General features: G+C 27.5%; 1 protein-coding gene across 19 annotated transcripts in view; it reads right to left on the bottom strand.

The window, feature by feature from the left end:
- The window catches only part of LOC145182929 (exportin-5-like), a 62,334-nt gene that overhangs the window by 31,083 nt on the left and 16,310 nt on the right, over nucleotides 1-14,941 (bottom strand). For 9 of the 19 annotated variants that reach the window (XR_016451548.1, XR_016451547.1, XR_016451549.1 and 6 more), the window contains 6 exons: nucleotides 13,632-13,737; nucleotides 13,475-13,552; nucleotides 9,115-9,240; nucleotides 7,555-7,642; nucleotides 501-623; nucleotides 321-427 (listed from right to left, as the gene is read on the bottom strand). Coding sequence is in view for 10 of the 19 variants with exons in the window: in XM_090084280.1 (XP_089940406.1) it covers nucleotides 321-427; nucleotides 501-623; nucleotides 7,555-7,642; nucleotides 9,115-9,240; nucleotides 13,475-13,552; nucleotides 13,632-13,737 (628 nt within the window). In the remaining 9 variants the exon portion in view is untranslated. Of the gene's footprint in view, nucleotides 1-320; nucleotides 428-491; nucleotides 624-2,902; nucleotides 2,938-4,637; nucleotides 4,874-7,554; nucleotides 7,643-9,114; nucleotides 9,241-12,658; nucleotides 12,742-13,474; nucleotides 13,553-13,631; nucleotides 13,738-14,941 lie in introns of those variants that run through there. The other 10 variants (XM_090084294.1, XM_090084291.1, XM_090084295.1 and 7 more) reach the window with 8 other exon arrangements.

The raw sequence follows: 14,941 nt of genomic DNA, 5'->3' as shown, positions 1-14,941 counted from the left end.
CTAACAAATAAAACAAGTAAAACAAGATAAAAAGTGATATGAAAAAAAAAAGGTCATATCTTTATGACTGTTATATGTGTCAATCTTTTTTATGATACTCAGATATTTTATTAAAATCCTTTATTTTTCAACTTGATTGTGGAGAAAAACCAGAAGTATAATACAAACAAAAAGAAACTACAAATAAAAATTATTATAAATAACTATTATAAATAAGTATAGTTATATACAAAAAAATTTATATTTATAAAAATTTTTTTGTATATAAAAAAGAAATATATAAGTTTATATTAAGAATAGTTTCTTGAGTATTTAATTACTTTTGGATTTTTGAAAAATACAGGAGCAAAACCCTTTTTGGAAAATGAACCTAAAGCATCCCAAGATATAAAGTGGGCTGTCATCATGATTTCTTCTGAAGAAAGATCTAAAAAAATATCATCATCATCAATCATTAATCATCAATCATCAATCATCATCAATAACTTTACTGTATTTACTGATGATAGCAGGAGGAGGCATTGAAGTTGCTAATTTGATTTTAGATTCACATAAATGTAGTACTAAGGCTGGATTGAGGGCTGTAACACTCTTTGATATATCTAACATTGTATGATGTATCTCTGAAACAGTAAAAGAATATACACACACTAGGGCTACAACTTTTTTGTGACCTCATATTTCTGGATCATAGATCAATGAACATTTGTTCAAAACTCATAAAAAAGACATTAATTTTGTTTTTCTTGTCAAAAACATTCATACACCAAAAATGTGATTTTAGCATATAAACATATTGATAAAGAATTAAACAACTTTATGATCAAAATTTTTTAGTTAGAGAGTACTGATGTAGTTTTTAAGCATTTAACAACTTAATGATACAGCATGACATACTAATTACAAACAAGTATAAGATTACAAGCTTAAACATCAATTCTATTAGAAAGAAAAGCATAAAACGAAAAAGAATATGAAGTATTTAGTCCAATAATTCTTATGTTTTATTGGACAAAATCTAAGATGATAGTTCTCTTTCTTTTTTGAAGACAATTGATTGCCTGTTCTGCATACTGATTTATTCTGGGTATTTCCAGTCTTGATGGTTCATGACTCTAAAACTCTTTAACAGAGTTTTATGCTTTCTCGTGAACCTGCAAAATGCTACATAGCTTTTGATTATCATGTGTTGTGCATTTGGTCAGTAAACCAATGGTCTGACCATGCATAAGAGATGAATTTAAAAATATCAAGTAGTGAAATCAAATCAAGTAGTAATTCTCTTCTCTTTGGTGGAAGCATGAATGCAAAAAGAGCTAGTATTGCTCAGGAATTCAATCTTGCATGTACTTGTATTGTATTTTCTAAAACTTCATTTTAGGAAATACTCCAGATTTTTTAAAAAACCATAAAACTTGAATTAAATGAAATAGAAATTTAATATCATTATGCTATCCTGCTGTTTCATTCAATCACTTCTTTACCATTCTTGAAATTTATCCTGAGCTGTTCGTAGTTCTTTATAAGTTCCTGAATAAAAAGATATTTAATGTTTGGTGGTGCATTGTTTCCTAGAAGATTTTCACCAATTACCACATGAAGAACGCGGTCAAGGATATAGTGTTGACAATCAATAAATTATAGTTCTTCCGAGTTCTTTTGAAAAAAAGTCTTTGTAACTGAATGACAATCCCATTCCTTCTTCCAGTGTTCACATTCATATTATCCACTACAATCATCTTTACACTCTTCCACAAATTGTACTCATCGAGAATGGCTATTATGCCTTTGACAACAATACCTGCTTTTCTGTCTGGTAGATCTATTGCTCGTAGCTTAACTTCTCTTTATTCATTATTTAACACTAACACTTGATAGTCTGCTTCTCTGATTGACAACATTGAAGATGTTACTAATTTGGTTGCAGTTTTGGTTTTCTTGTACTTTTTGCTTATACTTATGGACTGTTCTTCAAAATCTTTGGACAATTGATATTATGTCTCAGTCTCTGATTCAAAATTGATGTTGGTGCCATTGCTGCTGCTATTGTTACAGTAGGCTCCAAGGACATTTTTCTTCTTTTTGATGGATGGATAGTTTTTGAACTTGCAGTGTTCCCAGTTGTATACCCACCTGGTCATTTGCTTTCTATTTGAAGATTATTCAACCTTTTGTCCTCACTACAAGAGCCATTGATTTTTTTTTTTTTTTTAATGTCAAAAACTTCATTCTTTGAATCATATTTTCATGTTTTCCACATTTTTTATAGGTCTTTAGCACTTGATCCAGTTTTGCATGAATGATTTGAATTGATAAAGTTGGAAAATTTAATTTTTTTTGCCATAAGCTTGTTACTTCTTTCTCAATTTGTGTTATTTGCATTCGCATCTACCTTTAATGGATTCCCCCAAATACAAATTGTGACCAACAAATTGAACTTTGGTATCCTGCTGTAACTTTCTAATGATTTTTCTCAGAGTGAAACAGTTCTTCTTTTCCTATGTGACTCATGAAATCTCAGGAAAATTTTTGTTCAAATCATCTTATTTCTTTCAGTAGTGGAAGCATTTTTCTTACATGACATTATGAATAAAAATATTACTTAGATATATTTCTGCAAATAATGATTATTATTAGAATTGCTCTATCAGACAGCTTATATACTATAAATTTTTCAAATTTCTATAAATTTCTGGAAGACTTCAGGAAGTGCTAGAAAGTTCCAGAGATTTCTAAAAACATCCAGAACATTCCAGGAAATTCCCTAAAGTTCCAGGAGGTTTAAAAAAGTTCTAGAAGGATACAGAAAGCCATATTAATACCACTTGCAACTACTACTTATATACCACTTTAGAAATAAAGTATTGTGTGCGACCTTTTTAAAACAAAAACAAAATAATACCTGTTTTAATTATTTTCAACCAAAAGTTCATCAATTTATGATACACAAAATTAATCAATTCACAAAAATTTAAAAAGTCATAGCCCTAATACACACACACATATAAAGAAAAGTAGCCATTTTAAGAAAAAACAGATAGTGTAAACTATTAGACTTAAAAAAAAGAGAAAAAATTTGATACTACAGAAATAAAGGCTAGTGAAATAAAATAAAACTTAGAAATATTTTTACAATTTAAAGCAACAATAACATTTTAATACACTTTGAAATGTGATACAACTCGTATAAAATTAGGATTTAGTATAGAACAATACTTTGACAAAGTACAAGATATAACATTTGTTTCCAGGGGTCACTACTATAAAACTCATTCCGATCGGAATTCACGACCATTTCATCTGAAACCCGCTGAAATGAGCGGATTGTTACTATAAACATATTTTTTTGTAATTTCCGCTAATTTCAGCGTAAAAACCCAATTAAATTTTATGTGATCTTTGTGTAGCGGAAATCGTAAATCTGATAATTTGAGCTAGCTTTTTTTTTTAACAGTTTCTTGTTTTGAAAACAAAAACAGAAATCAAACTCAATTTCTAACATTTCTCATTGACAAAATTAGAATAATAAGTTCTACATTTCATTTTTTCACTGTCTACCTCGACAACAGATAATCAACAGTGGTTAAGAAATTTAAAATATGAATTTGGGCACGAATAAATTTCTTACTTTTTTCAGACCAAACTCTATTTTCATATGAATTTCTCCACAAATATCAAACACCAAGGTTATCATTAAATATTATTTGCAAGAAAAGAGACCATTAAGGTTAGTGTCACTAATAATGAAAGAAACTGCTTTGCCAATTACAAATACTTTTATCTAGATTTCTTTATATTACAGTAGAACACACTGAATTTGAATGTAAAAACTCAGAATTTAATTCTAGAATAGTTGTACTATATTCTATAGAACTATTTGAGTCTAATGTCAAAAACAATTTCATCCAGTGGTATTAGCTTTTGACTCCACATACTACTTTTGTTAGAATCTGTCACCTTCTTTGTAGTCACTTGTTTGATGTTGTCCCAGAAGTCCTACATAGTTAAATAATACATCCTATACAATGATATTGCATTATTGGCAATAGATCATTTTTACTATATTAAAATATTGTCAGGTAACTAAAACTGATGCCTGGCAATTTTTATTTTAGTAAAAATGACACAAATTTTCCAACATACAAAATGTGTAAATGGCATCTAAGGGTCAACATAGACAGGTGATACTAAAGCAATACTTTTTATAAAGTAAAATCATCAAGGATGTGATAACCACTGACTTTCACTAAATAATTAAAAAGAGAATTAAACTTTTCAGGAGACAACAAATATAGTTGTTCGATTGGTCAGAGCAACCTTGATTATTACTTTAATTTCTCCTAAAAAAAATTTTAAATAAATGGAATCGAATTGTTCAATTTTAGTTTGCTAGACCAACTTTTAGGATGTTTTTTGATGCTTTTTAAAGGTATTTATTGTTATTTATAGAGAAGTAGAAGTGGTGAAGGCTTCCTTTTAAGGGCTTATAATAAGTTGCATTCAGGACCAATACATTTTGTCTGGTCAAAATGGATCCTGCTTCTAACAAACCAAACTAACATCTAATGTGAATTAAACTTGGTAATCAAATTTTAAACTAGGTTTAGAATACTTTTGAAAATGTAAGAAACTATTACATGTCTTAGGTAGCAGATGTTTGGAATGGGGAGTCCATTTCCAACTGCTTTAGAATAGATAACCTCAGATGCCCAGGTTTTTTTCAAGATTGGTAACCTTTGGTGTTTTTGAGCCATCTGTGACTTTTCACCTAATTTTCTCATTACAACATCTTTGAATTGTTTAATCCAGTCTGCCAAATTTTTGTGACAAACTCAATGACACTCGAGCTATGTAGGCGTCTTTTTTCTGTCCCCTTGGATAAAAAACATTAAAGCACATTAAATATAATGAACTAAGTGTAAGAATAGTATTATGTATAGGGTCAACACAAACAGGCAACAATAACAATAAAGAACAACTTTGATGTAATATGATGAAAATTATTTAACATGACATAATAATTTCACTACTTTAAAATTACTATTTAATTGTGGCTGTGTGCCTGTCTTTGTTATGTCTTAGAAAAAATTTTTTTTTTAATTAGAAGTTCTATGACATAATTATTGCCTTTGTGGTATGTCTATAACAAAGGAAAATTACAGTGAAAAAATTACTTATACAGCTGCGGACAAAACTACGTGAACGATTGCAAATAGTTTTTTTTAATGAAATTTTCAATGTCTTAAAATAAGTTTATAGTTTAATACTATATATGGTTGGATAGAGCATTTTTTGCTCTATAAGACGGTGTAAAGTGTATTCTCTAATAATTTGTTTAAAATTAAACATATCTAAATGTTCAAAAAGCATCAAATATTTTGTGCGACAAAACCACGTGAACGATTTATAAAAGCGTCATTTTTGATGCAAATTATATTATATTCACATCGAAATCAGTGCTTTTAAAAATCGTTCATGTGGTTTTGGTATTCTAAGAACTTACAATCATTTAAATTTCTCAAGATTATTCTGTTTAACATCAAAAAATTAAAAAAATTGAATTATAATGGTTCGTCAAACTGATTCAAAAATTGAAAGCTTGGTTTTGCATTTGCGCAAAGAAGAAAAATGGTCCATTGGGCAAATTGCAGCTCATGTGAAGATGTCAAAAGGTGGAATACATAAAATTATACACCGAGAAAAGAGCAAAAAGATCGTTAAGAAAGGTGGTCGTCCACGTATTACGGATAAGCGGTAATATTCCTTTAATTTTATTTTTTTTAATATTTAATCTTAATTATATTAATGTTAATGTTAATTTTAATGTTTAACATCTTATTTTTTAGTACTGATCAAAAAATTGTGCGAAAATCTCTTGAGAATCCACATTTGACAGCCCCTGAAATTCGTCTGCAAACAGGCATGGAAAACGTAAGCACACGAACGATTCAAAGGCGTTTAAATGAAGGAGGTCTTTATGGGCGCAGACCTGCAAAGAAACCATTCCTTAAGCCCAGGCACGTCAAAGATCGCCTACAGTTCGCTAAAGATCACTTAAACTGGACGGTTGAAAATTGGAAAACAGTTTTGTGGTCGGATGAAAGTAAATTTAACATGGTTTGCAGCGACGGTCGAGGTTATGTTAGGCGTCCAGTAGGTAAAAGATTTGCAAAAGAGTATACAATAGGAACTGTAAAATTTGGGGGTGGCAATATAATGGTTTGGGGGTGTTTCTCCTGGGCTGGAATTGGTCCGTTGTACCGTGTAAACGGTATAATGGACCAACTACAGTACAGGGAAATATTATCTAATCAAATGTTGCCACACGCTTTAGAAAAAATGCCTCACAATTGGGTTTATCAACATGATAATGACCCTAAACATACAGCTTTGACTGTAAAAAATTGGCTCATAAATAATAGCATAACGGTTTTGAAGTGGCCTGCCCAATCTCCCGACTTAAATCCAATCGAAAATTTATGGATTGAAGTTGAGCGACGCTTGGGAGGTCGCAAATTTCAAAAACCGGATGAACTTTTTCGAGCCGTACAGTATGAATGGGAGGCATTACCAAAACAGTTACTAGAAACTCTTGTAGAATCTATGCCAAGACGGTGCAAGGCCGTTATCGATTCTAAAGGCTATGCAACTAAATATTAATGTTTGTTTTTTTTTAGAATCTATTATTTGTTGATGTTAGTAAAATTATTCTTTTACGTTTGTATAATCGTTCACGTGGTTTTGTCGCACAAAATATTTGATGCTTTTTGAACATTTAGATATGTTTAATTTTAAACAAATTATTAGAGAATACACTTTACACAGTCTTATAGAGCAAAAAACGCTCTATCCAACCATATATAGTATTAAACTATAAACTTATTTTAAGACATTGAAAATTTCATTAAAAAAAACTATTTGCAATCGTTCACGTAGTTTTGTCCGCAGCTGTAACTATTTAATGGTTTTAATCGTTTAATAAAACATTGATTAGCTGGCCTTGTAAATTGATAAAGAACGTCTTAAAACTCCTAAAGCATTTGAACGTAGGACTGTGCTAGCTAGTTACACAGAATGATTCATAACTGGAAATAACTATAATGTTTATTTAAGATAAGGATATTGGGTTTACTTATAATTCTTTTTTGAAATTTGTTTTTCTTGTGGCATTTAGCTGAAAGTTTTCACAACTGTCCATGATGTAAACAAAACAAAATGAAAAAAAAAACAATGGATTAACTAGATAGTATCTTTTTGTTTTTTTTATGAATCCGCTAATATTTTCGTCGGAAAGTTTTTACGACACGAAAAAAAATGTTTATAGTAGAGGCAATTAAGGATTATCGGGTTTATGCCAATTTTGTCGAATCCAATGAAATTCATCGGGTTTACGATTTTTTAATTCCGATCAGAATTAGTTTTATAGTAGTGACCCCAGTTTGATTTAATGAAATTAAAATAAATACAAAAACATAAGCTCTGAATGGATGTTGTAAAGATCAAAACTTAAAAATAATTTGCTGTTTAAAAAAGCTATAAAAAAATTTCTTATACCTGGCAAAGTTACAGTGAAATCTTCAATGTCTTCAAAGTCTATTCTACTAAAACTGCTTCTGGAATTCTCAAGACGAGGATCACAAATCTATCAAATACAAAAATGAACAAAAACTTTAAAGAAAATTTTTTTAATGATCTTTTTAGTTCTGATTAAAGTTCATATAAAAACAGTAAGATTTTAGTAAAAGAACAAACTTTATGATGCCAAACCTCTTCTTATTTATAGTTTTTTAAATAGTAATCAGTATTGACAACTGACTTAATCAAATAACTTATAATTGATGATAGATATTTAAGTATAACAAATAATTTGTTTCTAATTTAGTTCTATATCTAAAAGATTTTATCGGAGGCTTTAAGAAGCATTTTTATTAGTCTGCTCTTGAGGTTGTGTTTATCTTCTTAAAAAAATGCCTTTTAAACTATACAATAAAACATTTGTTGAAAACTTTAAGAGACATTTTTAAAGGAGCAGATAATCTCAAAAGTAGTCAAATCTCAAAATATTATTGGCTTGTCAAATGGATGCTTATAACTAAAAATGCTTTAGAACATTTGGATCTGAACATGTCTGCTTTCTAAATTTAATAGCTTTTGAAAAAAAAAAAAAAAAAAAAAAAAACGAATAAAATACTTTAGTACCAATATTAGAATTTTAATTTTTTTTAATCTAAATGTATCCATATATGTATAATATCTAGTCCATATCATAGACCAATAACAATAACAATAGTAATAACAATAATAATAAAAATAATGTGTACTCTGTGACTTCATTTGTTATATAAAAAAAGCAATTTCAATTTTATGTAATATTTGTTTTAATCTTTAACTCCAAATTATTAGTACAAAATGAATGAAACTTGTAAAAGAAAAAGAAAATTTTAAAGTTTCCCCAATGAAGTTAAATTCAATATTGATATTTGAATATCTAAATTTTGTTAATTTTTGAAAATCTTTGAAATTCATAAAACATGCTTTATGAATTTAAAAAATGACTCTTGCATCTATACTAGAGTATTTTTAATTTTGAGCCTTTTGAAAATGAAAGTGAGTGTTTGTGATCATGAAAAAAAACAAACAAAAAAAACAAACAAAAAACAAAAAAAACCCAAGACCACTTTTTAAGCCCAAAATATTTTCCTTAATTAAACAAATTAATAAAACCCTCCTATTTTGTGGAGCAATTTTTAGAATTAGAACTTTCACTATTATATATAAATTTTAAAAAGAAAGAATTTTTTCTTTCTTTCTTTCTTTTTTTCAAATCTATTAACTTTTTTCATATTCTTCAATTTAGGATTTTCAGGTTTTCCTTGTTAAGATCTATGGACCTAACAGTTTGAACCTGCTCAGCATGTTTGGCTTTTGTAAAAAATTTTGACTAAAGACCTAATTTTCTTTTTGGTATTGCTTTTTGTGTTGTTGCATTTACTGCAAAAATAAAAACTAAAACATTTTAAAGGTTTAAAATATTGTAGACTATTTTATTACTTTAAACTGAAATGAGTATTTTATAACAATTATATTGTTAAAATGTTAAAAGTTAAATGTTACCTTTGAAAGATTTCTGAAGGTACATTCAAGTATGTCAGGTACACATGCAACAAATACTGAATTTCCTTTTATCATATCATGGTGCAAAAATGTACACCATACCTTTGATGCTGCAAAGCTTAACATCTAAATATAATTTATCTTTTGTCTATATTATCAAGCTTAACATCTAAATGTAATTTATTTTTTGTCTATATTATCAACTATTATTATTTTTGTAAATAAAGCATATTTCTTTGAAATTTTATTTTAAAAACCCATAGAAGTCACAGTATTGTTAAAAGTAATAGCCAATGACCACAGTCAGTTTTTTAAAGCAATGTATGATATGAAACTGTAACTATTTATAGTGGTCTGAGTTATTAAATACAAATCTATGAATATCAATCAATCTACAACATTTAAATTCAACTTGCAAAGTTAGTTGTGAGGATTATTCCATATTCAAATAAATGATTTTACAGATTTTTAACCACAGGATGCGTTCATGGAAAAAAAAGCACTATTCAAAAGATTTCTTACAACTAAACTTTGCTGAATATTTGCTAATGTTAAGAGCTTCAAGAAAAATTTTCCAAAACAAACAAGGAAAAACTCAACCAGATTGAAAATTGAAACAGTCTTTCACTCATAGCTTTTGATATCAATTTTCTGTTGAAAGTCTTTAGGTTTAAAGTTAAAGTTTGTAAAACAAGATTTTAAAAATGTATTTTTAGAAATGTCTTAAAACTATTATATCATTCTAGGTCCTCTGTGGCACTCTACTTTATATATTTCTAAATATTACAAAAATTTCTATTGTTTATTGATTCTAAAAAAGTAGCAAAGGTTTTAGAAACTAAACTTTAGTTTCTGTTGCAAAAATTCAAATTTAGGGTGGAATGCAAAAACCGAACTTCAAATTTGAAGTCGTACTTAAAAACTGAAGTGTAACTTGAGCTAATGCATAAAGTGAATTTCAACATAAGTCAACATTGAAAAGGGCAAAAATTTACCGCTTTTCAAGTTCAACTTTAAACCAGAGTTGAGAACTTGCCATTATCATTTTGTAGATGCATACAAAACTTAACTATTGCCATACCTTTAAAAATATAGAAACTTTGAAAATATAAAAATGAATTTTTACCAAGCAAAAGTAGTTACTTAGGTATATTGACTTAATCAATTTAGGTTACATTGTGAGAGTATGTTTGCCAATGAATTCTTTATAGAAAACTGATTAACATCATTGTGAAAACGTGTGTTTTTAAAACATCTTGTAAGTCATATGTAATGATCCAACATGTCATATATTATGATGCCATTATAAATGCTTATCAGCATTTGTTGAACACCCTAGCATTATAAAATCCTAGCAACTAATTAAGATCTTACACATTTAACATAATAAATAGCCTTGTTGCCTAATCATAATCTAATTTGTCATTTCCACAAGACTTTTGATTATCTTAAAAGGCAGATTTACGTGATATAGTATAAAATTAGATTCTATTTAGTAATAAACAGTTCCAGTTATACAAAAAAGCAATACAAGAAAAAGTAGTAAAAGAGAGTTCATGAAAAGAAGTAGTTATAATAATATCAAATATTAAAAAAAAGTAACTTGTTTTAAAACATTCAAATATAAATTGGTATGAGCTGCATTTTAGAAGAAGTAATATGCCAAATCACATACCAAGGTTTATTAATGACAGAACCAATCCTTTAGAAGTCTACAACAATATATAACTTAAAAGGCAATACAGATTTACAAAAGAAACTTTTTTAATACTACCTAATGACATTATTAACAACAATTTAAACAATTGAGGATGTCCTCTTTCACCTGTACAACAACTGGCTATTGAATTTCAGTTTTATGCTATTAGTTCATTCCAAGTGAGTAAATATTCAAGAAAAGGTATCAGACAATGGTACCTTCTTATTGTAGATTTTATATTATGTTTTTAAATAACGTCATATATCAACAAATAAAATAATAATATACAAGTAACAATAAACAAAGTACTTTATATTCAAATTTGAATGATTTGTTTTAGGAGGAGCTGAAAGTTAATCAATCAACTGTGTGTTGAGTGGTTAAAAACATTTCAATTCAAATTGCTAACAAAAGATATCAGTTCATAAAGCTTCTAACAGAAGCTGATTTTTTGATAATTAAGTAAAGGTGATTATAAGTTTTCATGGATATTTGTATTTTGCTATTTCCTACAAACTTTGAAATTTTCTTTGATAAAGAAAATAAATATATTTATCAACCTTTATTTAGATTTTACCAAATTCAAAGATTCCCAGGATGTATAGGAGCAATTGATGGAACTAATATTCCTATAATAAATCCTATTGGAGAAAACGCAGAAATGTATCAAAACAGAAGGGGTTTTTTTTCTTTGAATTTCCAGGTCATTGCAGGTTCTTCAAAAGAAATTTCATCAGCTTGTATTCAATTGCCTGGAAGTGTTCATGATTCATGAGTTTTTGCTTATTCAGCTATTAAACAAGTTTTAGAAGCATGTAAACACTTTCATGCTATAGGTGATTCTGGCTATCTTTGCAAAAAAAATTTAATGACACCTTTTTCTAAGCCAAAAAATGAGAGTGAAATCCAATACAATTATAACTTGAGAAGTACACATATGTCAGTTGAATGTTGTTTTGGTGTATTAAAAAAATGATTTCCTTGCGTTAACATTCCCTTATGAACAAAACTGCAAAATTCCATAGCCATAGCCATAATATCCTGTTTTGTGCTTCGCAACATTGCCTTTTTAAAATGATCATTGGTAAGGCATTGAAATACAAAACGGCAATTAAGATGACACTGAAGCATTCAAAAAAGATTTTTTTGGAAAAGCAAAGAGAAATCAAATTGTGGACTATTTATTTTAAAAAAATTTTTGTGTTTTTATTTATAGATAAAAGTCTAAAAACAAATGTTTATACTGCATATTATTTCATCAAAAAACATATATAAAAAAAACAACGTATTATACATCAAAAAATAAAGTAATAAAATAAACATTCCAAAAAAAAAAACAACTAGATCTGATGTTGTATGAAAGACATAAAAATTACATGTAAGAAAATAATAATCCTCAAATAAAATAATTCTGTTGTTATTTTTTTAAAACTTAAAACTGTGACAACTTTTTTTGGTAAACTTCCATTTTAATTTCATGTTCTTTTTGTTTGCATTGTTGCTTTTGCTGGAGTGAGTTTATTTTTATATTAGCTATTTCTATTTGTTTTTGCATTAGTCCTTTTTCAAGATCATGAATTTCATTTTTTTGCTTTTTTGCATTTTTTTAACATTGAACTTTGTCCTTAAATAAAAAATACAACAAACAATATATAGTGTTGAATGCAATTTTCTCCTAAAAATGCATAATAAAATTTGTTAGATTTTAGTCTCAAACAGATATTAACTTAATATTACTGGTTTAACAGGTAAAAAATACAAATTCAAAAAAGCAAAAAGTCATTAATATTCTTAGTGCTATATTAGTGTGTGTTACATAAGGGACAACCTAAAAACAAAACATACCCATCATTTTTAAATTATCACAATATCACCAATTCTTTTACAATTTTTCAACTTTGACAGATCATAATAGGCCAATGTATAACCTTTTTAAAAAAGAACTAATATTAGTGCAACTAAGATAGAATACTTAAAAACTGTAATAAGGTCTTAAAACTTTTCATGTAAAACAAGAAAATTGTCGATCAATAATTGTTGACATGTACAATAAGAGTATGAGATGTTGTATGGACTGTTTTTACAATTCAGGCTGGCAACAGAGAAAAACATAAAGTTATATTGTCAAAGAGCAAAAGATTAGTGTCGATCAATAGTGCATCTAACTTATTGAAGATTTAAACAGCTAGTTGTTTAACCAAGAGCTTAACTTTTGCTATTAATTTCTTTGTTAAGTCTTTTTGTTATTAGTTTCTTTGTTAAGTCTTTTAATAGCTAATACTCTCTATGCAAAAAAAGTATTCAGGGTGGCCATACCAATTATGAAATTATTAACTGTGTTAGGGTTTTTAGGAAATACATTCTTCTTTTTAATGTTTAAAAAATCAATTAATTTCACTTATGTTTTACCTTAAACTCTATTTCAAATTTTTAAAAGGCATTAATTTATTAAAAAAAGACAAACCAAATAAAATTAAAATAAGAACTTAAAATTTTAGTGTAATCATTTACAAAAGAACATCAATTATTCTCACTCTTTATTAAAAAAACAAAAGCAATTATTACAAGAAAAAAAACAACCTTTTTTCGAGAAATTAAGTTGAGATTGCTAAATACTGCAAATTAATCCTAAATACTTAATAGAATTGCAAAACAACTTACTATGCTATCATGAGAAGAAAACTGCAACATAAGCTTTAGATAAGAATCCATATACTCTGCTTTGAATTGTTTGTCACTCTAACAAATGTAAAAATTTCTATACTATTTTTTATCAATATGTAAAATAGGAAAAAAAAAATGTAAAAAACGTTTTTACTGAAACTTCACCAATATGATTCCTGCCAAAAATAGATAGGGTCTCAATAAGTTTTTTTAAGAATGTATACTCTCTCTTGTTTTGTGCAGCAACCTCATTTGAGTATCTATAATAAAAAATGATGAAAAAATATTGATTAAAGCAACCATTTTTCAACACATTAAAAAATATTATAAATAGCATAAAATTAGCATTAATTATATTTAAAAATTTTTATAGATTTTACTTAACACTACTTTCAGTTTTATCTGGGCAATCACATTTATCTGACTTGCACATTGCACAAATGGAAAAAGAACATTTCTTACTACTAATGGTATTAAAAAATGCATTAAAAATTTTCCAGGAAAATACAAGAGTAAAAATAGGGTTACTATTTAAACTCTAGGAAAAAAAATTTAAGAGTTCTTTTTAGTTAAATAAACTATTTAAACTAAAGTTTAAAGCCCAGTTTTTGATGTTAATCAAAAAAGTGTAATAGACAGATTTCAAAAGTGAAATTAATTTTACTTTTTTAAGAATAAATAGTTTAACAATTGAGGAATAGAAATCCACCTTAGAACAGAGATTAATTGTTGTCTCTATGTTAATAATTTGTAAAATGTATGAGAAAGAAAAATAGAAATGCTTCTATTAAACCACCAGGGGAAAATAACTTAAGTACTATTAGTTAACATTCTAAATAAAACATCAAATTTTCTAAAAACAAAGACAGTAGAGGCCTTACTGTCCTCTACTGCCTTTTGTTTTTGGAAATTTTTGTTTTCAAATTAACAATTATGCTAATTTTACCAATTAATGAAATAAAAAGTCTAAAATAAAAAAATACAAATAAAAAAACAAGCGAAATGAAAAATCTAAAGAACAACTGACATCAATTAAAAAACAACGCATTTTCTTTATTTTTGAATAAATTGCTACGCTTTTTCTTTTGTAAAGAAAGTAATTGTTTTCGATCAACTAAATTATTTTCTTCGTTTACTAAGTATTTCTACGTTTCTTGCGTAACACTTAAAATCTAAGTCTGTTAATTAAAGGTCGTTTTTTTAAAATGATTTTATGTACTTTTGGGAAATTTTGAAAAATTGGGAATTCCGCATTATACGCGGTGCCATCAGGCTAGTTAACACCCTGATAGCATACTAAATACAAATTACATGTTAAACTATCAGTTGAACATGATGAAATTCAGCACCCTTTAATTTACTTAAAGGACTTTTCCTTTACTTTTTTATACAATTAAGCTAGCTAAATCATTTATTCATTTGAATAATTTTTTACATTTTTAATTGGATTCTTAGATAGAAACC

This window comes from Hydra viridissima, unplaced genomic scaffold, assembly GCF_058129835.1.
Source record: "Hydra viridissima isolate aposymbiotic clone 2 unplaced genomic scaffold, HvirCarnegie_v1 scaffold_4, whole genome shotgun sequence".
Lineage (NCBI taxonomy): Eukaryota > Metazoa > Cnidaria > Hydrozoa > Anthoathecata > Hydridae > Hydra > Hydra viridissima.
Note: the sequence above shows the minus strand (reverse complement) of the source record. Positions and strands in the feature narration are given on the sequence as shown.